Below are 25,568 nucleotides of genomic sequence, written 5' to 3'. Positions count from 1 at the left end.
AGACCATCTGCAAGCAGAGAAGGGATCGTCTGTAACCAAGGAAAAGACAATCACTGGGCAAAGGCCTCCTGATGCGCACAGACGCGTGAGCTTTCATCAAGTGAGACTCCTGTGCGGGTCCTCCTTGCCCTTGAAGAAAGACTGCTAGATGCGAACAAGATTAAACATTTTCGAAACATGTTGTTTCATTAGGAGCACAACTTGAGGAAGAAGTAAATGCTAAAACAAGCAATTCTATGAAGTCAGAGGTGTTCAATGAGGAAATACATTCAGGGTCTTGTGAAATTCAGCCAAGGAAGCTGGTGGAAACCACAACAAGGAAGTGGCCCCATGACCCTGGCTGGTCCCCGAAGCGGGTATATAAGGGTTCGTGAAGCAAAGGGCAGCAGACCTCCCTCGTCCCCTGAGTCTCCCTCCTCACCTCTCCTGAGTCCTCTTTCCTGACACCATGGGGTGCTGTGGCTGTGGAAGTTGTGGCGGCTGCGGTGGCTGCGGTGGTGGCTGCGGTGGCGGCTGCGGGGGCGGCTGTGGTGGCAGCTGTGGTGGTGGCTGCAGTGGCTGCGGTGGCTGCGGGGGCGGCTGCGGCAGCTGCACCACCTGCAGGTGCTACCGGGTGGGCTGCTGCTCTGCTTGCTGCCCCTGCTGCTGCGGCTGCTGCGGGGGCTGCTGCAGTACCCCCGTGGTCTGCTGCTGCCGCCGCTCCTGTGGCTGCGGCTCCTGTGGCTGTGGCTCCTGTGGCTGCGGCGGTGGGAAGGGCTGCTGCCAGCAGAAGTGCTGTTGCCAACAGAAGAGCTGCTGTAAGAAGCAATGCTGCTGTTAGTGGCCGGTCAGCTCTGCCTCTAGCATGAGAGATGTTTGGGGCTTTGCTCACAGCATTTGGTAAGACTTTCCTCCATCCCTCCTGCCGGCTCGCTCCTGTTTGATGTACTTTGATGTCTTAGAGCTGCTCATTCTGTCCTTGGGCTCTGAAGTTTCAGGGCTGGTTCTTTCCCTTCAATGTGGTATCATGATGACACCAATTTCTTCTCCCTGTATTTTCCAGAAGGTAACGTCAAGCAGGTAACTATTCTCTGTCATCTTTGAAATCTTGTCTCCGTTTGGAAGAAAGATAAATGAACACCATATGTTGTCAGCCTTAGGGAGTGGGAGCACCGTAAGGGAGTGGTGGGAAGCCACCCAGGTCAAACATCTATTTATATTATAGCTCGATAAAATAAAATCATGATAGTTAATATTTCATTTTTTCAAAAAATTACTTATGATGAACTTTTCTATTGCACATTCACTAACTTCTTTCCATTTCTATGTCTCTGTAAAAAAAAAAAAGGCAACTCTTTCTTAATAAAAAAAAATTATTCACATTATTCTAATGTGTCTTTCTGTTCTATAAAATGTGTACCCTCCCATGACTGAGGCTAATGGAGCTGAAGACGAAGGGTGATATTTAAAGACTTGGGATAGGCTTCAGTTCATGGGTGATTGGTCCTATACTGTCCTATAATGGGTTTTATAATAAAGATAGAAACCTGGGGGGAGGGAGGTAGAAACCCAACTTTTGGTTGTCGGTGTCATTGAGGGTACCATCCTACAGATGCCTTCCCTGATGTCTGTGTCTGCAACTGACTTCTGGTGGTTACTGTTGGATAGCCCCCATGGCCAGTCATGTTCCCCTCCATTGCCCTGTGTAGGTTTCACCCATCTGTTCAGTCAGCAGACATGTAAGTATGTAGCCAACCACCAGGGATCTCAGGAAAAACAAGCCTTTGGCTTTAAAGAGTTGCTGTCTGAGAAGGAAAGAGAGAGAGAGTCCATTACAAAACAGTATCCAATGTCAGGTTTCTTTGGTCACCCTTTCTCCACTCCTATGTCAACAATTCAAATAGATTTTTGTGCATATCGCTGCAGCCACGTTGCTGAGTACCAACATAGGAGACATTCAATTCACTTGCTGGGTAAGACGACCAAGTGAGTGGTTGACACTTTCCATGGGGTTTTTCCCTGGCTCCCAGTTTGACACAACTGAGCACCTGTCCTCCCTAATAAACTTTTGTTTCCTGCTTTTCATCCTCCTCCTAGTGACTTCCTCTCATCCTCTGTGTGCTTGCCCAACACGGACACCCCACTGCTCAGACCCTAGCCCTCTCCTCCTTCATTCTACATCCTCATCCGATCTCTACACTGTCTTCTTCTTTTTTTTTTTTCTTCCATAGCACCTAACACTCTCTAACATACCATAAAATTCAGGAATTTATCATGTTGACCCCTTGGTGTCCCCTCTGTCTCACCCCATGCACAACTGAAATGTACATTCTACAAAGCAAAGATTTCTCACTCTTTTGTTCACTGACAGTATCTCAAGCACCTAGAACAGCATCTGGCAAGTAATATATACTCAATAAATAGCTTGGGTTTTTTAAAAGATTTTATTTATTTATTTGAGAGAAGAGAGAGAGTATGAGCAGGAGGGGGAGGGGCAGAGGGAGTGGGATAAACAGACTCTCTGCTGAGCAGGGAGCTCGACTTGGGGCTCGATCCCAGAATCCCGAGATCGTGACCTCAGCCAAAGGCAAACACTTGACTAAGCCACCCAAGCACCCCTAAATAGCTTCTTCATGAATAAATGATTTTGTAAACTTTTTTTTATGATGGAACATGCCAAACATAAACAGAAGTGGAGAATATAGGACAATACATTCCTGAGAACCATCACCCAAGTCAAAAATTATCAACATGGCCAGTCCCTTCTCATCTATGACCTCATCCATTACCCCTCCCACCATTGGATACTATACAACGAAATCCTCTTTGGAAGGATTAGAAGACCTCATGCCTTCTAATCAGCAAATATGTTTACGTTCCTTCAAGTGAATGAATTCCTCATCATCTCTCTCTGACTTAGACTACGGCCAAGGGCTATCAGAGAAACACAGAAGTAAAATCAAGATTCAAAATGAGGTCCTCTCTTGGCAAAAGGTTATGGAGGAAACTGTGACACCCTGGACCTTTAAGAAAATTCCGGTTCTCTGGGAGGGCCTGGCAGTCAATGTACAAGGGCACGTTGTTGCACAATGAGCAGGCATTCCCGCTCCCAATGGTAGCTTGGTAATTTATAAATCAATTTTCCGCAAATCACAGGAAGGTGAAAATAGAAAATCCAAGCCAACAGGACAGTGACCCAAAACACGTAGGGGGCTTTTAATCAATTTCACTTCCAGTCAGAGTCCTTAGAAACCAAACAGTATTTATCTTTGGGGAGGATCTTCCATTTACCAACAGATAATGAAAAAGGTTTAGGGCGTTTGGTTTTTTTTCCCCCCATTTTAACGAGAACTTCATAATGCTTTTTTTTTTAATGCTTTTTAATAGTTGAACTATTTGTGTTAGAAAATTCTCAAAGCGCAAGAAAACCATGCCGTCTCACAACTTTAAAATAAAATTAAAAAAAACAAAATAAAATACAAAATAAAATAAAATAAAATAACACAGCGACTATAAACATTAACTCTGGAGCCAGGATGCCTGGACAAAAACCCAGACTTCTCCGTTTACTAGCCTCACTGCCTTCTGTCTCACTTTCTTCAGTGCAGAATGGGCATCCTAACTGTACCTCTCTCACAAGTTTTTGGGAAAAGTAAATGGATTTATAGGCAAGGACATATTTATAAATAGATCCACGTTGCATTCAGTTCATCCTGCTTTATTACACTGATATATCAGGATATTACTTTAAATTGCTCCTTTCGGGTTCAGGTACAAGGGGTACCAGGTTAGTGTTTGTGGGCAGATCTCCGATTTCCTCCTCTGAGTTTAAAGGTGTCGGAGACCTGTAATTAGCACATGCAAAACACTGGGGGCGGGGCTCCAGGGCTCCTTGTGTGGCAAGCTCCTGCCCCCGCCCCTACAGTCTGCGCCAGGCTTCCCCCGGTGGGTCGGCGGAGGTAGCCTGTCGCCGGGGCTTGTTCTCTGGGGATGTGAGCGATCTGGCGAGCAGACACCCCCTCCTCTAGGTAAGACTAGCTGCAGGAGGCGAATTCCTGGCAGAAACACCAACACCCCAGGGCCGCAGCACTCCCGTGTCTCCCAGTTTCGGCGGAGGAGGCAGGACGCGTACCTGAGCGGCCGCGGGCGGGTTGGGACTGGCCTGGATTCCATCGCGAGCCCCAGGCAGCATCGCGCTGAGGCCCCTGCGCTCTCCTGCCAGCCCGGTGCTGAGACTCGCGCAAGTAGGTCTGGCGAGAATTTCACTTTCTGCCATCTGTCAAGCCGATTAAATGAGACCAGGATTCCGGTAAAGGGCCAGCATCCCCCATAGTTACACCCACAGGCACAGATTCTAACTGAAAGGAAACTTGAGCGCAGAATTCTAAATCCTAATCCAAGAGTAGAGAGAAAGGCCCCAGTGAGGAAAAGGGGACTTGGAAGCGAAGAGACCCAGGACTCTATTGAGAGACTACTTCGATTGAGGCTAAAGGAAAACACAAGCTTACCTTACAAAAATATTTCTGGAAAGGATACCTAATTCATCAGATAACGTACATAAAAATTATTTGGCAAGTCAGGGTTGCTACTCTAAGTGTGCAAAAGGAGTGAGGATGTGGATTGCTTAACTTGAAAAGGGTGAAGAAAATGTTTTCTACAAATACTCATACAGAACTATTTTGCTGTTACCAAGAATGGAACACATTTCTATCTCCTAAGGCAAAAGCTGTGTTTTCATTAAGGTACATATTTTCAGTAGACTCAAACGTAACCAACTTCAAGTATGTTTTTCTTCACACTGCCTTAGAAGTAGCTGAAATGGACAAAAATACGAGGTATGCTTGGTCATTATTGGTCAGAGATCATCAATTCTTTCTCGAAGTCGGGTTTCTCAAAGTTGGGTAATGGTAATTGTAATTCAAGGATAAATATTCAAATGAATTTAGGTGAAGTTATTTACTCTGTCCCTTTTCTGAAATTACTCTCTCCGAACTATGAGTGCCCAGCTGTGTTCATTCTGGTTGAATTTGCTACGTGTGCTTGCAGGAGGCAGATGGGAAGGAAGCTTTATTGAGCAGCTATGATGTGCCGAGAACCAGATTGAGCAGTTCCTGGGACAACCTCGTGAGGTGGGTATGGTTATCCACTTTTTTTTTTCAAGATTTTATTTATTTATCTGACAGAGAGAAAGAGACAGAAGCAAGGGAGCAGCAGGCAGAGGGAGAGGGAGAAGCAGGCTCCCTGCTCAGCGGGGAGTCTGATGAGGGGCTCAATCCCAGGACCCTAGGATCATGACCTGAGCCGAAGGCAGATGCTTAACCCACTGAACCACCCAGGTGCCCTGGTTAGACAGCCCTGTGAGGTGGTTGTGGTTATCCACATTTTAAGAGCAGACTTGAAGAGGTTAAGTACTTGCCACAAACAGGGGTGAGGAGAAGAGGAACTGGAGCTTCTGACTCCAAAGTCATGTTCTTTCCACTGAGCTACACTGGCCACCCCAAACCCAAACCTGGAAAGAGAGGAGGGAAAAGCCTAAAGCTGGGAAGGTCTGCAGTAAGATGTCAACATTTTAAATAGTATATTCAGTAATTAACAACTATTAGCAAATCATTTAGATTCAGAGGAATGAAGTGGAAGTTATTTGGATAGGCTGAGACATGACGGATGGTAATAAGTATTAAATGATAATTTTTGGAAAAGAATAAAGTGATATCCGTCACACAGATATAAATATGAACATGTGTTAAAGGTTTTATTAACTCATTAATGAGGAAACTGGTAAAGCCATTACAACCAGATCAAAGGAGAACCCAAAGAATGGGTATATTTATAGATCAGGAATATTGAAATCGAGGTAAAACTGGTTTTCCATGGGGGTGGGGCAACAGGCCTGTCCCTTCACCATATAGAATTCCTTTGAGTGTCTGTAGACAAGACTTCTTTCACATTGCTGTTGGTTACTGCAATGTACATAGCTGTGAAATAGCTCAAACTATGCATAGTTTGGGGTTTTTTTTCCTTGAAGCACAAATTTTTCCCTACCCAGGTGCACACCCCTTGCATTGGACTAGTTATCTACAGGACACTTCAGTGGCTAGACTCGGTCAGTTGACTTTCCAGATAAGCTCTCTGCCGGTTTTATTCCTCTCGCTGACCTGAGGCTAGATCGATCTAACCATAGACGTACAGAGAAGAAACAGCCTCGAAAGGCATGATTACTTCATCAGCAAATGCTTCACACGAGCCAAAAAGAATGATGCCCTGTATGACAAAATGGAATCCGAAGTATGTGTTAATAAAGACCGCTTGTGTCTACTCTTACGGTGGTTTTGACCAGAACCAGAAGTAATGTGGCCTGCCTGTTCAGGATGTGGGCCTAATTCACACTTTTTGAAGTTGTCTGGAGAGGTTCATTTCAGCAAAGATTCCCTGGTGTTTGCTTTGGTCATGGTTCTTTGGGGGCGGGGTGGGGAGGATACATAGAGCCTTATGAGTGGGTGGTAGGTGATGGGACTACTTCCCTGTTTTCTGAGATTCTAAGTCACTTAATACAAAATTCAGGAAAAACGAGATTATTTTAGTTCTAACATTCAGGAAAACAGTGTTTTTGATATGTTTACCTCTCTGTGTTTCAGAAAGATCTGTTTCTCTGGGTTTTTTTCTAATGAGATTCCAAAAGAGGGTGGCTGCGGAAGAGGTGGGTTCCAGTGTTGCAGGCCCTCAGAAGGGGGTGGGCTTTGGTGTGTAAAGACATTGCTCTTGACAGCTACGTTCTGAAGGACTCCAGACTCCCAGGAGAGGGAGGGGCATTGTGACAGGGACTCCCAGCAGGGAACGTCAGGAAGGAGCGGGAGTGGGATCTGAAGGCAGGAAACTGGACTCAGTTCTAGAAAGAAAGAAACTCAGGACACAAAAGGAACAGGTAACTCTGATTGTCTCTGCATTATTTTGAAGAATGTGATATGTGGCCAGACTTCCAAAGCTTGTGGGTCTGTCCTAGCTTTGATATGTGGGCACAGTTTCTGTTCTAAACTTTCTAGGGAAGACCCAGTTAGTAAGAGGCTCTTCTGTTTTCAGATTGTCCCATGTAGAAGTCGGAAAAACCTTAGTGCTTACAACAATAAGAGAAGTCCAGGGGACAGAGAGTCCCACACGGTGGGAAATGCTTTTAAGGAGTAGGGAATGAGAGGGGGAGTAGAATGTATTTGTTTTTACTTGAGGTATAATTTACATATAATATGAAGTGTGGATTTTAAGTTTGAGAGTTTATAATTGTATACATCCATTATCTATATCTCATCAAGATATAGGATATTCCATCACTCCAGAAAGTTCCCTTGTGCTCTACTGCAGTCAGTCCCCCCCCCCCCCCCTGCCAAGTGCAACCCTCGGCAACCACTGATCCAGTTTCTACACTGTAGATTAGTTTTGCTGGTTTTAGGACTTTATATACATTAATGGAATCACAGTTTGTGTCTGGATTCTTTGGCAGAGCATAACTTTTTTTTTTTTTTAAAGATTTTATTTATTTATGTGACAGAGAGACAGCCAGCGAGAGAGGGAACAGAGCAGGCGAGTGAGAGAGGAAGAAGCAGGCTCCCAGCAGAGGAGCCCGATGTGGGACTCAATCCCAGAACGCCGGGATCACGCCCTGAGCCAAAGGCAGACGCTTTAACGACTGCACTACCCAGGCGCCCCGGCAGAGCATAACTTTTTAAATACTCACCCAAGTCGTACAATATTTCATTCTTTTTTATTGCTGATTAGATCAGTATTAGTTTTATATATATATATATATATATATATATATATATATATATAATATTGTTTATTCATTCACCTTTTAATGGACATTTCAGTTGCTTCCTGTTTTTTCACTATTGTGACTGTATGAATTTTCTTATATAGAGCGCCAGATGGCTTTCTAAAGAGTTAGCTGGTATCATTTTACTTTCCCAGAAGCAATGTGTACGACTTCTCAATCTTTGCCAACACTTGGATTGCTAGTCTTTTTGTGCTTAGGTGTTCAGTGGTTATGAAATGTTCCCTGTGGTTTTCCTTTCCATTTCCCTAATGTTGCTGTCTCTTGATTAGCAGATACGGTTTTCTGATGAAATCCAATTTACCGATTTATTTTCTTTTAAGTTGAGTCCTTTTTATCATTTCAGTGACACATTTTGCAATCCGTATGTCGTAATGATCTGTTTTCTTCTAGACGATACTGTATGGTTCCCAGAATAGATTACGTCAAATTAGTTTTTGTGTATAGAGTGAAGTAGAGATCAGTGAAATGCATTTTAAATAAGATGAGGGCTAAAATACAATAGCTCACTAGAAATTGGTGAAACCACCCTCCGATCCTGATTTTGCAACAGAGGGATGATAATTCAGCAGTTCCCTGGGATCCGTTCCGTGCCTGCCTCCAGCATCTGCGGCCTTGACTTAAGCAGGCTGCAGCTCCTCCCTTTATTTGGATGTTTCCCTCAAAGTCCTAGTCTCTTCTACTTTAGTAGCAAGTAGATTGAGAGGCATAATTAGTTGTTATACTCTGCTGTCAGGGACAAGCATCTATTTCAGTTTTCAGTAGTCAGACTTTGGGTTTGCTTCTGTCTGATGAGGGGCGTGGCTCCAGCAGTGTTGAAAAACCTGAAAGGTGATTTTTTTTGAAAATGGAACAAATAGCTGGCCCTAACTCTGTTTTTAAAAGGGCTTTGGAGCTTGGGGAGTGAAACCATTTGCAAATGTCAGCTCTCTTGACCCACTGTCCAAGTCCTTTGGCATTTAGAGGTGGTGAGATTCATGGTTATTTTAAATGACCAGCCTGAGGCTCTGTTATTTGAAATTGATGTTTTGACTGCAGTAAAGGTTCTGGAGAATAATGTGAAAATTAGGCCAGCCATTCTAAGATGCCGGTTGCCTTGTCAGGCACCCTCTCTGAGATGACTGGAATGTTTACTAGGGAGGATGGGACAGGAATTGGGTGGAGACTGGGGGTTCTGGATAGTTTTCTCCAAATGTATTAGCACCTCAGTTAAATCTGGCAGCATCTTCTAAACAAACATGGAAGAGAATTTGATAAAATGTTAAAAGAGGATTTGATTCCTTTCCACTGACCAAGTCCCTGATACTCCAGGCTCTCTGCTATGGGAAACCTTTGGAAAACCAGGTTTGGAAAGATCTTTGCTTTGACTATGTCATCTTATCCCCTGCGTCAGGGAGCCCACAGCTCTGAAGGCTTTGGCAGTGGAAGGAGAATTCCATCTTCTCAGAGTGGGTGGAGGAATCTGATCACCTAAGGTCCCCCCAGCTTGGGAAGCCCACCCAGGCCTCAAGGAGCCAGGAGGCCCACGAGCGTGTGCCAGTTTCTATAGTCCTTGCTTTTTAATAGTTGCCTATTCTACACAAATGGAAATATATACTTAGAAATATTTGTGGCCACAAAGTTTATATATATATGCATATATATGTATACACACACACACACGCACACACACATATTAGTGCACACGTATAGCCTATTGTTTAGGAAGAAGGTCACTGTCCATGCTTGCAATTTAGATAAGGTCCACATTGGCACAGGCCCAGTATGGTTCTCCAGGGCGTAGATGAACACTACACAAAAATTTTTATATGCACAAATATGGAAAAGGTTTAGTTCACGCAATGAGTCTGTAAGTTAATTACGGAAATAGAGCCAAGTGGATGGCTGTGGACTTCAGCAACCAGGAAATGTGAGTTCTAGGTTTACTTTGCAACTCAATCCAAATGTGGATCCCGGCAACAATCAACAAAAAGTCTCCTTTTCCCCATACCAAAGAATTACAGTGACAGATGAACTTCTTTTGTGGTGAACATAAGAAAATTGGGAGTTTCAAGGATGCTATTATAAATCAAACAATACTTATGATTATTATTATTAAAGGTGTGCACCTTCATATGGAAAAGACATTGGCCTGAAGCCAGTTGGAAAGACTTAAAGACGTGGTTAAAGAACAATAAAAATGGGAAAAAGTCAATAATACGGTAATTGGAATGAAGGAGGAGATGAAAATTGGAACTCTGATAGCAAGAGACTGGAAACACACATAAGGGAATGAATAAAAAGAAATTGTTCCAAGGAAGATGAAAACAAAAATAATGAGAAGCCACCCCAGCCCAACCTGATCATAGTTGAAACACAAGTAATCCTTACGTTTTTTAGGAGATAGAGAAAAGTCTATGAGCACCTTAAAACAAAGTTGGTTTCACTACGCTAACCAGGGAATTGTGATCCTGAAGGCCACAGCACCCCAGGGACCCTGAAGAAAGGGAAGTGGCAGTAAAAATAGGTGGCCTTCCAGAAATAGACCCCAAGTAGAGACTGGAGTCTTGCTGGAAGGCGCCTGGTGAATTCTAATGAAAAATCATCATTATTTTCTTACCAGCAAAAAGAGAAGGGAACACATTGTTTCCAAAAGTAATTTAAATGGGCCACTTCCCACTGCAAAGGTGTTCGTGGTCTCCCAAGTTTATAGGAGGTTACATGTGCTGGCTGGTAACCCCACCCGTGCAGGTGGCATTTAGCACCTGGGCTCACGTGATGTGCTGCACTTGTGCTGATGGTGCAACTGGGTCAGAAGTAGGTGCTCGCTAGTACCCTGGGCAGGCGGAGCCAGGAGACGGCACCCCGCCCGGGGCCACCGTGGCACAGGAGTGAAGCAGAGGCTAATGCCCAGCCTCACCTCCTCCCTCTGCTGTTGCTAGGCCTCTGAAGAGCTGTCCCCCATGGCCCTGCAGACCGAGGTAAGCTCTGTGGGCGATGTAGCTGCTGCTCCAAGTCTCCTCCAGAAGGAGCTGATTGACTCAGCTTTTCCTGTTATTTCTGGCATTTTCACTATAGATTTCAAGTCATGATAGTCCAATAAGCTGACTTTGGTTTAAAGAATGCCCTTTTATTGTATTTTCTTTTAACCAACTGCCCATCTGATGTTCTTGGGCCTTCTGAAAGATGGGAAAGGAGCATACGAGGCCTATGTGAGAGTTACTACTGCAGGAGCAACTTTTAAGAGGATTGCCTTATTTGGAAAGTGCAGAAAGGGGAAAGAGCAACGTCTTGCTTTCAGAAGCATCAAGTCAGAAAATCAATCCGACTCATGTCCTTGAGTTAGAGTCAACGAAGTGAGGGAAGGTTTAGAGTATTCTCTAGGAGGAGGATAATATTACAAGGTCAAAAATAATGATAAATGGAAAAGTAGCAAAAGGATAGTCTTTTCCAGGATGGTGCTTTGCCGTGAAGGCTGAGGCCCTCCCGAACAGAACAGGTGTTCTATGATGACCTTAACAGGTGTGCTTATGAGAGACACGAGTAAATATTTAGTCCTATATTTTCCTCTGCAACTTCTTTTTTTTTTTCTTTTTTTCTTAGAGAGATAGAGGGAGGGGCAGAGGGAGAAGGAGAGAAAGAGTCTTAAACAGGCTCCACACCCAGTGCAGAGCTGGACACAGGGTTCGATCTCACAACCCTGAGATCATGACCTGAGCCGAAATCAGGAGTCAGACTCTTAACTGACTGAGCCCCCCAGGCGCCCCTTGCGTCTGCAGCTTCTAACCCCATGACTGTGTCCCACAGAAAGATGTAATATACAGTGGGGTCACTCCTGTATATTTCTGTATTGATAACCCAAACAAAGCTCAGAAAAAAATAGCTTCACTCTGCAGTGCACCTTGATATTTAATATCTTTTATCTGCAAAGAGGTCATTTAAAAAAAATCCTGTTTGCAACCCTCTAAATATTTTCAGACATCCACAATCTGAAAAACATTATTCTAAAATAAACGGGAATTGGAAGCGTGAGGTTATGACCAGGTATCTCAACATGGAAGAAAGATTACCAAACTTGGAATTAGAAAAACCAAGCGCAAGTCCAGGCTCTAATGTTGGTTAAAGGTGAAAACCTGCACACATGTTACTGCCTCTGGCCCTCAGTTTCCTCGTCTGTCAAACGAGGATAATACCATCTTCTCTACCGGCTGCACAAAACTGTCAAGGAAAAAATGACATAATTTTCCAAATGTACAATTATGGATTGTGTCATTTGATTATCGTCATCATAGTCATGGTGACAGCAAAGAGCAGCATCTGCTCAATAAGATAAAAACAAAAGGCCGCGGTCAGTACTTCCAAGCTTTACGAGACCGTTAGCCAGAGGTCTGTCCAGTAGAGACGGAAGGATTTTGGCAGACATTGTTTGATCGGAACCCTAGAGGCCATGTGGACAGTGCCTGTGGGGATGGCTGGTGAGGAAATGAGAGGAACATATCCAGGAGGCGGGAATGGTGTCCCAGAAGTAGGAGGCACCTACCCACCCGAGTAGAGGGAAGATGTAAACTGGGCGCCAGCGGACCCGACCCTGAACTCAGTCTTAACCTTTCTTAGCTGAGGGACCCTGAGCTTTGAGGAGGCCCTGTTCCCATGTCTGAGAAATTGGAGACACTTTAGAGACATATAAAAAATATGTAATTACAATTGATCTTGGAACAACATATGGATTTGGGATGCCAGTGCCCTACACGGTTGAAAATCCACTTACAACTTTTGACTCCCCCGAACTTAACTACTAATAGCCTACTGTTGACCAGAAACCTTATCGATAACAAACATCGATTAACACATATTTTGTATGTTATATGTATTACATACTGCATTCTTTCTTTTTAAAGATTTTATTTATTTGTCAGAGAGAGAGAGCACGAGCAGGGGGAGCAGCAGGCAGAAGGAGAAGCAGGCTCCCCGCTGAGCAAGGAGCCTCACGGGGAACTCGATCCCAGAACCCTGGGGTCATGACCTGAGCTGTAGGTGACGCTTAACCAACTTTGCCACCCAGGCGCCCCTATATACTGTATTCTTAAAAGTAAGCTAGAGAAGAAAATCATAAGGAAGAGAAAATAGATTTACAGTACTGTACTGTATTTATAAAAAAAAAATCTGCCTATAAGTGGACCCATGCAGTTCCAACCTGTTGTTTAAGGATCAACTACATATAATATTAAATATAGTAAATATATATTATATATTATACCATATATTTATATTTATTTAATATGACCATATTTAATAATTATAATTATTTATATAATAAATGCCTGTATATAATTGTTATCTAAAATATATAATTATAGTTACATATATGTAATTATATAATTAGGATTGTTCTAAGGATTAGAGACAATAATTATATATAGCAACTAATACAATATTTGGTGTAAAGCAGGAGCCAAGCAGACAATAGCTGATAGGTTGCTATCATTTTACCTGTGTGAGTTGTAGGCTCTTACATAAGTAAGAAAAAAATCACTGACTTCAGGAGGTGGGTGAAAGGTCATGCTAGACTGGAGAATTTCAGATATCTGTGTGCTGTAGAACCGAAGGAGCCAGAACCATGATATTTATTCGGTGCTAGATACAGACACTCCAGGGCCCCTACTGGAAAAGGCTTTCGACTGACTAGGACAGAATGGGTCACCAACAGGGAGTGACGTGCGCACATGCAGGGGCTAGTGGGCTGGGGCAGACAGAGTGTGAGGGGCATATCTAAAACAGAGTCACCCGAGGATATTTCCACCTGTCCCGGCCTCTTCAGGGCCTAGAGAGCCAGAAAAGAATTTCAGGGTCACATGTCTACATGTAGTTTTGCAAAAGCTCCCTGGATGATTTCTGTCTACTTCCCCCTTCACCTGTTAAGCTCCAAGGCTGTGGCATGGAGCCAGTTTACCTCTGGGGAATGGGAAAGGGACCAGTGGTCCTTGGGCCTCCTGTGTCAGAATCACCAGTTCCCTGGCCCCCAGACCTCCTGAACCACACGTTAGGGATGGAGTCCAGGAGTCCCTGTTTTTCCAAGTTCCCGGGCGATCTGATAGGTGAGTCACGTTCACATGGTCTTTGTTAAGTGACCAGAGTAGGAAAGGATCCTGGAATGAGGCCAGCGCTTGACAAGGAGACCCTGGGCTGGGGGAAAGGGAAACAACAGTCAGACATTTGCCGCTGAGAAGTCTCCCAGCAGACAGGGACAAGGATCGGAGCTGTGCTGGCTGAAGAACAGACACCAGGCAAGACTTGGCCTCGGAAAGGGTCCGGTCCTTCCTGCTGCTCCGCCGTCTTTCCTGGCTGAAGGATTCCTGCTAATGTATGGTTAGATGCCTTCTCTGATTTCCTCTGGCAGAAAACCTAGCTTTGGAGGCTGTATTTGTTTCTGCGGGGAGGAGGCTGGCAAAGGAGCGAGGAAAGGAAGTCCAGTCCTAGATGCAGGTGTGAGCCCCCCAGATCTTTCTCGGTTGTTTTCAACTATGGTCAGACACCTTTCCTCATTTTCTCCTCAGTAAGCCAGAATCACTATGGCTCCTCCAGCATGGAGAGAGGAAAAGGAAGAGAAATGCCATGTGTTTGAGAGCAGTAACTCTGTGCTCAACATGGCGCCTCCAGATATCAGTCAAGGCACTTGGGGCTCACAGAAAGCCCACACATGGAGTGAGCATCATTACCCCATTTTACAGATGCACAACTGAAATTGAGGCTCTTGTAGAATTAACGACCTCCCTGGCCTTCCCCTGATGCAGCTAGCAGTACACTCTGGAAATGCAGACAAAGCTTTATTAGTTCTCAGTAAAAGTGAGGTGTGACCTTCATCCTCTTCCTTTTGCAAGACATACCGTGTGTTGGACACTCTTCTGGGCACTAGGCATAGAGCTGTGAACCAACCAAACAAAATTCCTGCCCTCCTGCTTACGCTCTCATGGGACATAGACCGTCTTTTTCTGTGTGACCTTTCCAACCAAGTCCAGTTGGGTAGGAGTATTAGGACAGTTAAGAGTTGAAGGGATAGATAACCCAAGGGACTCTTAACAGCCCAGGGAACCATGGGAGTAGACCTACTTCTCTGAGATGCATGGAGAAGATGATGACTTGAAGGCACCAGACAATCCATAGGTCAGCATATATGGAGAGAATGTTCTAGATGTAGAGTCAGCAGATGTTACCCCCATTAAGACCATCCTTTGAAAGATAGCCAAGCCTCAATAGTTACCATCCCAGTATAGACTTTTCTACAAGAATATGACTCGCAAAGAAAGAGGGCCCCAGCAGTTTGCTGGTGTTTCCAGGAGTAACTCAGGAAGAGATAAATCCCAGGCATTGAAGGCTGAGGAGAGTCAAACCCAGTACCCTCTTAGCAAAATTTTCGCACGGTCAGCATTGCTCGTAGTCATAATCGCGTTCAAGTTCTGATTTCCATTGTCTCTGCACTGTTTCCATCAACGGTCTTATTGACATAAAGAGAGACAGTGCTCCTCTAATTTAACTTGAGAGAACTCTGCCGCTGTCTGGGGTCACCTTGTGAAAAGACAGGGTGGCCCAGTAGAGCCTCCCCCCCTCGCTAACCCCTCACAAATTCCTCTTCCCGGATACCTGGAATTGCACCCAGTGACTGGCTCTTCTGGAGTGAGCATCACTTTCCCTCTCTTGGGTCCACTTTCAAACTACAGTTGACCCAGGAAGCTCTAGGTAGTTAGTCATAATCTTTAGGATGAGTGTGTTCATGAAAACACTTTCTTCCCTTGCTGTGAGGAAAGACTGTCATTAGGTTGCTACCAGCAGCCCAGGAAGAAGGGCCAGCAGAATGAGGCAGCGTGGAGCAGGGGAAAGGACCCAGACAGAAGTCAGGGAGATCTGGATTCAAATCTTGACGGTGTGGTTTGAAGCCAGTTGTAGGAAACCTTGGATCTCCCATATGCTCAGCTGGGAATGTGGGAAAATGCTATCTATTTTCCAGTTATTATTAGGACTTAATTAGATAATATGCAGAAAATCATCCTACAGCAAGTTCGTTTCCCCCTCCAAGGCCACCAAAAATGTGGATGCTTCATAAGTAAAGCTGGATCCCAAATATGGAGGAATGAGAGGGAATTTTCCTGTTGCAGATTCTCCATTGGACTTTCTATCTGAAGCTTGAATTTCAAGCAATTTTATTTATGGCTTAGGAAAAAAAACTGTGAACTATGAATTAGCTCCCTGCCCCACTGAGTGGTGTGAAACTGCAGACAGAGAGGAGAAATGGGCCCAGTCCTAATGAAAAGGAGAAAAGCAGTCTACAAAGTGATCCTTGCATTCCTGACACAGGCTTAGCATCTGTCTCGAATGGAGGGAAATAGGGAAACATGGCCAGTCAGATCTTTATCTGGTTTAGTTTTTTTAAATTGAAGAATTATAAATTCTCAGATTGGAGACACCTAACAAAAGTATCTTGGATGTGTATTATGTGTCAAGCACCATACAAAGCAAGAGATAATCTAACAGGGAGATAAATGTGTAAACGAGCACATGCTATTCAGTGTGTGAAAGATTTCAGGGTCACAGGACAATATAGAGTGGGCAGGTTAGTAGTAACTTGATCCGCTAAATCAGCGTTAAGCTGGATTTGACCTCCTAGAGATACTTGACCCACCAGAGGTACCCCAGTAACTCACCCACCAATGTTTTGCTTACTTTCAAGCATTCATTACCCCACGTTTACCATTTGCTAGTAACTACTCCTTACCATGTGTGTGATAGAGAACACTAAGTAACCTGTCCCGGCAACAATGAGGAAGAAGCCCCATTGACAAAGGAGGGTTTGACTGGTGCACCGAAGGGATATTTGAGAACACTCATTCATGAAACTTTACCCTTTCACAAAACATTTAGAAGTCGGTTTTTCATTATATCCAGGATGCCAAAAGTAATTACACATCAGCTAATTTGCCTTTGTTTCCATTCGATCAGCCATGGATTGTTTCAAAACCTCACCAAGTCGTTCCTGGATTTATCCCACCGTGATCCTGTGCTTATTTGGATTTTTCTCCATGATGAGACCCTCAGAACCCTTCCTTATCCCATATTTATCTGGACCAGATAAAAACCTGACCAGCTCAGAGGTAAAGTAATATACATATAGACATATCTTAACATGGTTTAATTTTACAGGATTTGAGCAGGACGTGAGGTTAGGGCTTCATTCAACTTGAGACATTAACGCATTGACCTCAGTGATCCCATTTTCATGGTCCTTGTCATTTAATACAATGATTCAAACTACTCTTCTGTCCTCACACTTACAAAAATGGGAAACCACAGCACATTATATGTCTAATAAATATTTTAACTTCCGTAGAGTTCTACCACTAGGCTTAACACATGGTAACTTTCAGGGCTCAATTGGTTCTGTTTTACTAATCCGAAAGTAAAATCTCTGCCGGACACAGGATCTAGTCCTTGTACATTTGGGGGCTACTGAGGTATAAGCAGGATCTGATAAAGAATCATATCATTTCCTGAGGACACTTACTCAGCTGTGAAAAACTATCGACCAGCGGGTGAGACAGGAACAGCTTTATCTCTCAGTTTTATCTTCCCCTGAAGGCTAAATTCTCTTACTTAAAAGATTGATTCACCTCCTTTTTTTATAATTAAGTGCAACAAGAAAATGCACTCACCCAACTGGAGAATTACCTTGCGCTGGTTTTCTCATTTCCAGCCATAGCCACGAAAGCACTGCAGAGCATGTGGCTTCACCTGGAAGGCTCCTCGATACTTGCTAATTGGCGATGAAGTGCTATGGACAGAAAAGCAAGTTTGTTGTGTGGTGATGTCAAATCACTTCGCGAGAACTCTGTTTCCAATTTTTCCAGGTGGAAGCCTATCATGATTAAGACCCAAAAAAAAAAAAAAAAAAAAAAGGACAAACAAATACAGGTCCCAAATCAGCCAGTGAACCCAGTGAGGGCTGCTTCTGCAAGCACTATGGGCCAGTTAATGCACCTTTGCTCAGGGATGCTGCTCAATTCCACTAGCCTTTCCAAACACCAAGCTTTCCCTCATCATTGACCTTGGGGCCCATGGAAGTTGCTGTAGACAGCAGAGGCACAAAACAAAGGCTGGTGTGACGGAGCTGCCACCACACCCATATCCTGCCCCAAAGATCAGCCCTTCGGTCCTTGCTTTCTAGGACTGATCACTGAGGTCCCCGGCATTTCCGATGACAGCCATGAGATACCCACATCAAATTGAGGCCAGAATTGACTAAGCAGAGATTAGCCAGTAGAATTGGGAGGCAAAAGGCTTTGGGAGCCTAGCAAATCTGGCCAGGAAGAAAATCCAATGCATTACTTGTTCCCACGTTCTAATTCTGCAACGTTATTTATTCTTTGCTGTCTTCCCATGTGTTTATTAGACTGTGGACATTGATGACACGGTGATGGATCAAAAAACAAAAAGATTATCTCTTCTTCTAACATTGTAGCCGCTTTGTCTAAGGTTAAAAATCTTTGAACAAGAAGGGAATGGTATTTTTTAAGAGCCTGAAAAACTCAGAAGGGTCTGTTGAATGATTTTTAACTAATTTAACTCACATGTACATACTATTTAACTTTAAGAGAGTTCAGATTGCACACGAAGCAAATATATTCTTATGTTGGGAGGCACAGTACATTTATAAATTGGCTTTGTTTTGGAGAAGGCGGGGGAGCTCTCTTTTCCTCAAAAATCAGTTTTCTCTTGTCCTTTTCCATCATAACAAAGAACATCCTATCCAACTGGATGCAGAATTTGCTCATGGGCAAGCCACCTGTCCCTTAGCAACGTAGTACCTAGAAAGGTTTCCCTTCACCTCCCGGCGCTTCAGGGTCACGTGATCCACTTTTCAACCTCACAGATCACAAATGAGATCTTTCCGGTTTGGACATACTCTTATCTGGCGCTACTGCTGCCCGTGTTCGTCCTCACCGATTATGTCCGCTACAAGCCCGTCATCATCCTGCAAGGGATCGCCTTCATCGTCACCTGGCTGCTGCTCCTGTTTGGCCAGGGAGTGAAGGCCATGCAGGTGGTGGAGTTCTTCTATGGGATGGTCACTGCCACCGAGGTGGCCTACTACGCCTACATTTACAGCGTGGTCAGCCCCGAGCACTACCAGAAGGTGAGCGGCTACTGCAGGAGCGTCACGCTCGTCGCCTACACAGCGGCCTCGGTGCTGGCCCAGCTCCTGGTGTCCCTGGCCAGCCTGTCGTACTTTCACCTCAACGTCATATCCTTGGCCTCCGTCTCCGTGGCTTTTCTTTTCTCACTTCTCCTACCGATGCCTAAGAAGAGCATGTTTTTTCATGCAAAATCCAGCACAGAAGTACAGAAGCCACCAAATAAAAATGTGGCATTAGATGGACCTTCCAAAGTTAACGCACCAGGCGGCGAAGAGAAACCCACTTCAGAAATACCCACCATTTCAGGGAACCTGGATGGTGGTCCGGTGAGCAGCCCGATGCCACGAAATGTGGTGTGGAGTGTTTTTGTGCAGTGGTTCCGAGATTTGAAGGAGTGCTACTCCTCGAAGCATCTTTTTTACTGGTCCCTGTGGTGGGCCTTCTCCACAGCAGGTTTCAACCAGGTTTTGAACTATGTTCAAATCCTGTGGGATTACAAGGCACCGTCCCAGAGTTCTGCAATCTATAATGGGGCAGTGGAAGCTATTGCAACCTTTGGAGGTAAGCAAAGATTGCTTTATCTTCCTTTGATGGGCTACCCCCATTAAGTTTATGTCTTCAGTTGCTAAATTCTATGGTGGTAAACTAGTTCTGTTCAGAAAGCATATTCAAAAAAATTTTAAATGGAAGGCACTGGAAAAAAGAAAAAGAGGACTATGACACTTCTGTTCAATGTGGTAGAGTTATAGCAAGTAACTCAAGAGCTCAGGATTAAGCACCAAATGATTAAATTCTGGCCAAATTCCTAAGATTCCAATTCATCATCAGGAAGGGAGTTAATAATACCCCTTGTTCTTCCAGGTTGTTTTTATATCCAAAGGAAAATACTCACCTTGTATATAAGTAAGGAGTTTTTATTATTTTAGTAAAATAGATTGAACTATCAAGGCTTCCAGATTACCACTGGAAGAGTTTTGTTAATAAAGGATTTGATTTAGCTAGTGCCCACCTTTAGCAATTCTAGGCTCCATGCCAAAAATTTCCAAAAGTAGCTCTCTTAAAAGACTTGAGAAGTGGAATAAATGTGAGAGTCAGGATTCTAATATCAGAAGGAAATCTGCCTTTGAAGTTTACTCTACAATAAATATTTATATCCTGGTAAGTGGAAACTTAAATTCAACTGAGACTTTAAAGATATTTTCTAGGAAGTAGGAGATTTCCACACCCTCATTTACCAAAAATTTCAGAAAACTCATGTGGTGTCTGTTCTCTTATTGTCTCTCTTTTGGGAGGCTTCACCTTAACTCCTGCACACCAGGACTGAGCTAGAATTGGTTCACTGAAATTCTTTCTCTTAAGTTCCAAATTCGGGGGGGAGGGGGGATTTTAGTTCCTCTGTAGCACTGGTTCTTTCCTGGCTAACATGTAGAAAAGTTAATTAATCAAACATCAGTAATTTGAAATATAAATACCTTTCATTTTGTTAAAAAGAACTATAAATACTAACCCTAATGACTGCCAATTATTCAATCACTTAAACTCTATAAATCAGTATAGAGTTCGCTGAAAACCTCAAGTAAAGGAGACCAGATCTCAAAGACATTGAGATGGAGGCCAGAAGATTAAGATTACTAACAAAGACTAAAATTTTCTACCCAGTGCAACACATCCATTACCCATTGAAAAAATGTATGATCAACAATGGCAAGAGAGGCAAGTGCGGACAGGCTAGGTGTACTACCAGAGTAGCCCTTTCACTCTTCTCTACCCCAGCCTCTTGCATGTTGTAGCAAGTGACTAGGGTTATGTATCTTTTCTCCCCCATGGTTCTGTGGTAAAGAACCTCTCTGGCCTCTCCACAGGGTACACTGCATGGCATGTGGTGTAGACGCCAATTAAAAGTGCGGCAACTACCCGATTGAAAGAAGAGGAGGTAAAGAGAGAAGCCGAACAAAAACGTGGCTGAGAAAAAGATAAATACATATTTAGGTGGATCACACTATTTTTGTGAAAGCCACGTATTCATTTTGTAGATTTGCCCAAGATGTAGCTTTTTAAAGAGAGCATGTTGACCTATGCCACGTGCAAAGTCAATGTGTTGGATCTCCCTTAATGTTTCTTTTTCAGGGGCTGTGGCTGCCTTTGCAGTAGGCTATGTGAAAGTCAACTGGGATCTTCTGGGAGAGTTGGCTCTAGCCATCTTCTCCATCGTTAGTGCAGGCTCTCTGTTTCTCATGCATTACACGACCGACATCTGGGCATGCTATGCTGGTTATTTGATATTCAAGTCCAGCTATATGCTTCTTATAACCATAGCAGTGTAAGTATTACCAACCATTTCTTTCCACTCCTAAGCCCACACCATATTCCATAGCATTTCTATAGTTCCTTGTAGAACTTCAGAAGGATTTTAATCAACTGCCATATTAAATGTTGATTTCATATTAAATTAAGCCATGTTTTCATTTAACTATTTGCCCTGTGAATGTTGCTAAGATTAGTTATCAAAGAAAAAAAAGTTCTGTGGGTTCATAAACCAAAAGCAATGATACACCGTTGGGTTGTGATTATTATTACGCGCTTTTTGCCATAACAAGGTGTGGTGCAATCTGATTTTGAATGATTACGTTTATTGTTAATTTCACTTAGTTGTTTGTGTAAGTCCAGGCATATACTTTTGTGTGAAACTTAAATATGCTCAGCAAGTTATAAAAAGTTGGATATTGAAAAAAGTAGATGGAACGATTATAAGAAACTATATATCCCAGAAATCAGTTTTTTTAACAATGAAAGCATTTTGTTCCGAATAGAAGTTCAGAGAAAGCTGACTATAGGAAATGTGCTTTGGTATTAACCAAAAGAGATAAGAAATATTTGAATTTCAAATCATATGAAAGAAGTGAGCCAGAAACTTTATTAAGTTTTGGGATTTAATGTGTGAAAAATGTTTGATAAGGAATTGACAAAACACAGGAATATAAGCAGACTTCGAAAAGATCGCGCAACAAAAGAAAGAGAATAAGGTTGTTGGCAAGTTTACTTTTTTATGGAAATATGTCGGTTTAATGAAACTCATGTCTCTTAAGCTTCTCTTTTTAATGCGAGGTCGCTGTTAAGGTAGGATTACATTACTTCTTTTCATTTTAAGAATCTTCAGAACCAAAAATCTTTTACCTTTGCTCCATGGAAGAGCTCTAAATAACATACACTTGCTAGTCGTTCGTGAGTTGTAAGATGTCAAAATCTATATAATTATTAAAAACAAATTAATTACAGATTCACTCAGTTGCACGGCCTATCATGATCTGAATCTTCCAAAGAATAAATAACTCACCCACCAAAATTTGAAACTGTTGATACAATTGACGGTAAAAAGAGTAACTCCCCAAATGATTCCACGGATTGGATATTGTTTGCATTTTCATAAAAATACACTGTGAAATAGTATCTAAAATCAGATAACATTGAATATTCTCAGGTTATGAGTACTTAGAATGTTTAGGTTTCATTTCTGGAAGCATTTAATTGGATAGGAGGGATTGTGCCGTATTTCCTCAACTGGTATTTTAAGTCAGCTTTCAACTGTATTTTTTAAATTAACTCCCTTTCTTTGCTCTACCTGTTTGTTTAACCTGGAGGATAAGGACGCTTGGGTGAATTAGTCAGTTAAGAGTCTGCCTTCGGCTCAGGTCATGATCTCAGGGTTCTGGGATCGAGTCCTGCATCAGGCTCCTTGCTCATCAAGGAGCCTCCTTCTCCTTCTGCCTTCTGCCTCTCCCCCTGCATGTGCACGCTCTCTCTCTCTATCTGGCAAATAAGTAAATAAAATCTTAAAAAAAAAAAAAAAACTGGAACAATCTGAGGGTTTTAGAGGGGAGGGGTGGGGGGATGGACTAGCCCGGTGAAGGGTATTAAGGAGGGCACATATTGCTTGGAGCACTGGGTGTTATACGCAAACAATAAATCATGGAACACTACATCAAAAACTAATGATGTACTGTGTGGTCACTAGCATATCATAATAAATAAAAAAATAAATAAACTGGAGGAGATTTAGACAAAGAGTACTGGTAACAAGACATCGCTTTTACCTTCAGTTTCTGTCTTTTAAAGGTAAGAGTCCCACATGTATTTTGTTAAAAAACGTAATTCAGTGTTTAATGATAGATTTCAGATTGCAGTTAATCTGAGTGTGGAACGCTATGCCCTGGTGTTTGGAATGAACACCTTCGTGGCCCTGGTGATTCAGACCATTATGACGGTGATCGTAGTAGATCAGAAAGGACTCAACCTGCCAATCAGCATACAGGTAAGCTGCAATATTGCTGTTTTCCTAGCCAGGTAGTTGGGGGAATGTAGAATACCTAGGAAATCTGAAAGGTTCTTTTCGGTCTCACCACAGCCAATATTTAATTTCTTGAATTGCTTAGTTGGGCAAATTTTTAAATAAGCAGTTTCTTAATAATCATGTTTTAACACACCAAGCAGGTTTTCAGCAATAAACGCAGTCGGTTAGCATTTGCCTATGGCTCCTAACACCTCGTCAGGTGCTACTCAAGCCACTGTGTCCCCCGTCTGCCTGCTCTTCCTCCCGTCACCCACTTCCAAGGGTTAGGAGATTCAACTAGAAATGGTACATGGCTGCAGAGCTCAGCTCCTTTTCCCTGCTCCACTGAGGGACTTGAAATTAGCCCAGTTTCACATTTTACATATGAATCTGGGAAAGGGGGGATAAGGCATGTAAGAGGTAGCCTCATGATCTAAAATTCACTCATAGCATTGCAGTATCCTGCAGACATAAACTCACAGATCAGTGGGATTTAGTGTTTTTTCACGACCGGTGGTGTTAGCTGGGGTTTGAACCCAAGTAACCTTGGCTCCAGAGCCCACATTCTTAGTTATTGCATTTCTTACACTTTTATAGCTGATTCTTCTAAGATAGAAGAAGAAAGTATTGTGCAAATCTAAATGACCCATATTAAGATCCTGGGTCTTAGTTATCCCACCATCCAAGCAAATCAGCACCATCACTGTGTACTATCAGTGACATACACAGTGATATTTTATGTGTGTCTAATTAACTCTATTTGTTTTTCTCTAGTTTTTAGTTTATGGGAGTTACTTTGCAGTTATTGCTGCCATTTTTCTAATGAGAAGTATGTCCATCATCTACTTAACCAAATGCCGAAAGCAAGCACAGAGCTCTGCTGCAAGTCAGACTCCAGATGAGCCCCGCCCAGAGGGACTAAAGAATGTCATCACAGGAACAAAGCTCTAACCTTACGGCAGAGGCTGCATTCACTGAGCAAGGACCCTCTTGGTCACAAAGTCACCGAGTCCTATACATTGACATGCTTCCTAAGTCTGGATTTCAGTGAACCTTTACAAAACCACAACGGAATGTCAGAGTTATACCAATTACTACGTGCCCAGCTGGATGCAGTTGACAAGGCCCGTCATCTCAGTCAACTAGCCCCTGTAGACGATTGGGAAATTCCGGTTTTGATCACTCACTAGGACATCAAATGGCATGGAAACAAACCATGAGAAAACTCTAGTCATCCTGCAGTTGATGTTCCCCATTGATAAGCAGAAATACTAACTCAACTGACCTCTCTGCTTGGTTTAGATATTTGTTTTATCTTACCAAAACAGGCAAGAGATGGGACATTTTTTGTCAGTCATTTTCCTCCTTCTTCCATTAAGTGTATATCTATGTAACTTGCAGTTGCCTGTGAGAATTTCAAGGCCTGGTCCCATTTCTAAGGACCTCTCTTCAATCCTGACAACATGCTATTATTCACAAGCCATTATTGATAATATCACCATTTAATTTTGTCATGATTACTTTTTACTTTGTGTTCTGCTGAGCTTCGTTGTTGAAACTCTACCTCAGGAATAGCCCCAGACATTCCTGTGTGTCCATGGAATGACGTTCAAGTCAATCCCCACTGGCCCTGGGGGAGGCAATGAGCTTTCTCCTTATTGTGACCCCAGACAGGTGTTTTAATGCTATGTCGGTGTGATCTCTGTCTAAAACAGAAAAACTTAAGTAGAAATTTTCCAGGAGTTTCTAAAAGTATTTGTAAGTAAGAAAACACTGATGGGGTGGGGGGAACACCGAATTTTTAAAAGGCAGAGATTGTGCTACATAAAATAATGTGTGCAAAAATATTAAAGAGCCTTTCTAAATTTTTGATGACTTGTGCTGAGAATCATCTGTGCTTGCGTCCTTTGAAACTTCAATAGAGGACACATGGAGCAATGGAAATAAAGAATGCTGATTCAAGATTTGTGTTTCAAATATACTTTTCTCTTCTCCAGATTCTAAAATTCGATCTCTGGACTGAAAATAAGATTCAGCCCCAAAGCCAACACTTAGTAGGGAAAACTAAAGACATTCCTACTTATATCAAAACCAAGGAAAGGATGATTGCTATTATTCTCCTTATTTAATTTATTGTAATAGAGATATAAACCAACACAATTAGAGAAATAAATAAGTAAGTAAGTAAGTAAATAAATAAATAAATAAGTCAAGAACTGTAAAAGAGGAAGTAAAACGTCACCATTCCAGACACAAGTATACACCCAGGAGACTCAAC

At 42.9% G+C, this 25,568-nt stretch overlaps 1 protein-coding gene across 3 annotated transcripts; it reads left to right on the top strand.

Moving 5' to 3' along the window:
• Nucleotides 1-3,915: 3,915 nt before the first annotated feature.
• LOC123778107 (thiamine transporter 2) lies at nt 3,916-25,254 on the top strand. Of its 3 annotated transcripts, none has more exons than XM_045775312.2 (7): nt 3,916-4,007; nt 5,026-5,108; nt 16,772-16,923; nt 18,699-19,524; nt 21,091-21,283; nt 23,131-23,272; nt 24,065-25,254. In XM_045775312.2, exons 3-7 carry the CDS (start codon nt 16,774-16,776, stop codon nt 24,239-24,241), a joined length of 1,488 nt encoding a protein of 495 aa, XP_045631268.2. In that variant the 5' UTR covers nt 3,916-4,007; nt 5,026-5,108; nt 16,772-16,773; the 3' UTR covers nt 24,242-25,254. The 3 variants fall into 3 exon arrangements, with proteins under 3 accessions (XP_045631268.2, XP_045631271.2, XP_087720234.1); XM_045775315.2 differs by lacking the exon at nt 3,916-4,007 and adding an exon at nt 4,014-4,223; XM_087864108.1 differs by lacking the exons at nt 3,916-4,007; nt 5,026-5,108 and adding an exon at nt 6,469-6,901.
• The last annotated feature ends 314 nt before the right edge of the window (nt 25,255-25,568 follow it).

The sequence above is a fragment of the Ursus americanus genome, chromosome 1, assembly GCF_024610735.1.
Source record: "Ursus americanus isolate L20-20 chromosome 1, mUrsAme1.1.p, whole genome shotgun sequence".
In the NCBI taxonomy this organism is placed as follows: Eukaryota; Metazoa; Chordata; class Mammalia; order Carnivora; family Ursidae; genus Ursus; species Ursus americanus.
Note: the sequence above shows the minus strand (reverse complement) of the source record. Positions and strands in the feature narration are given on the sequence as shown.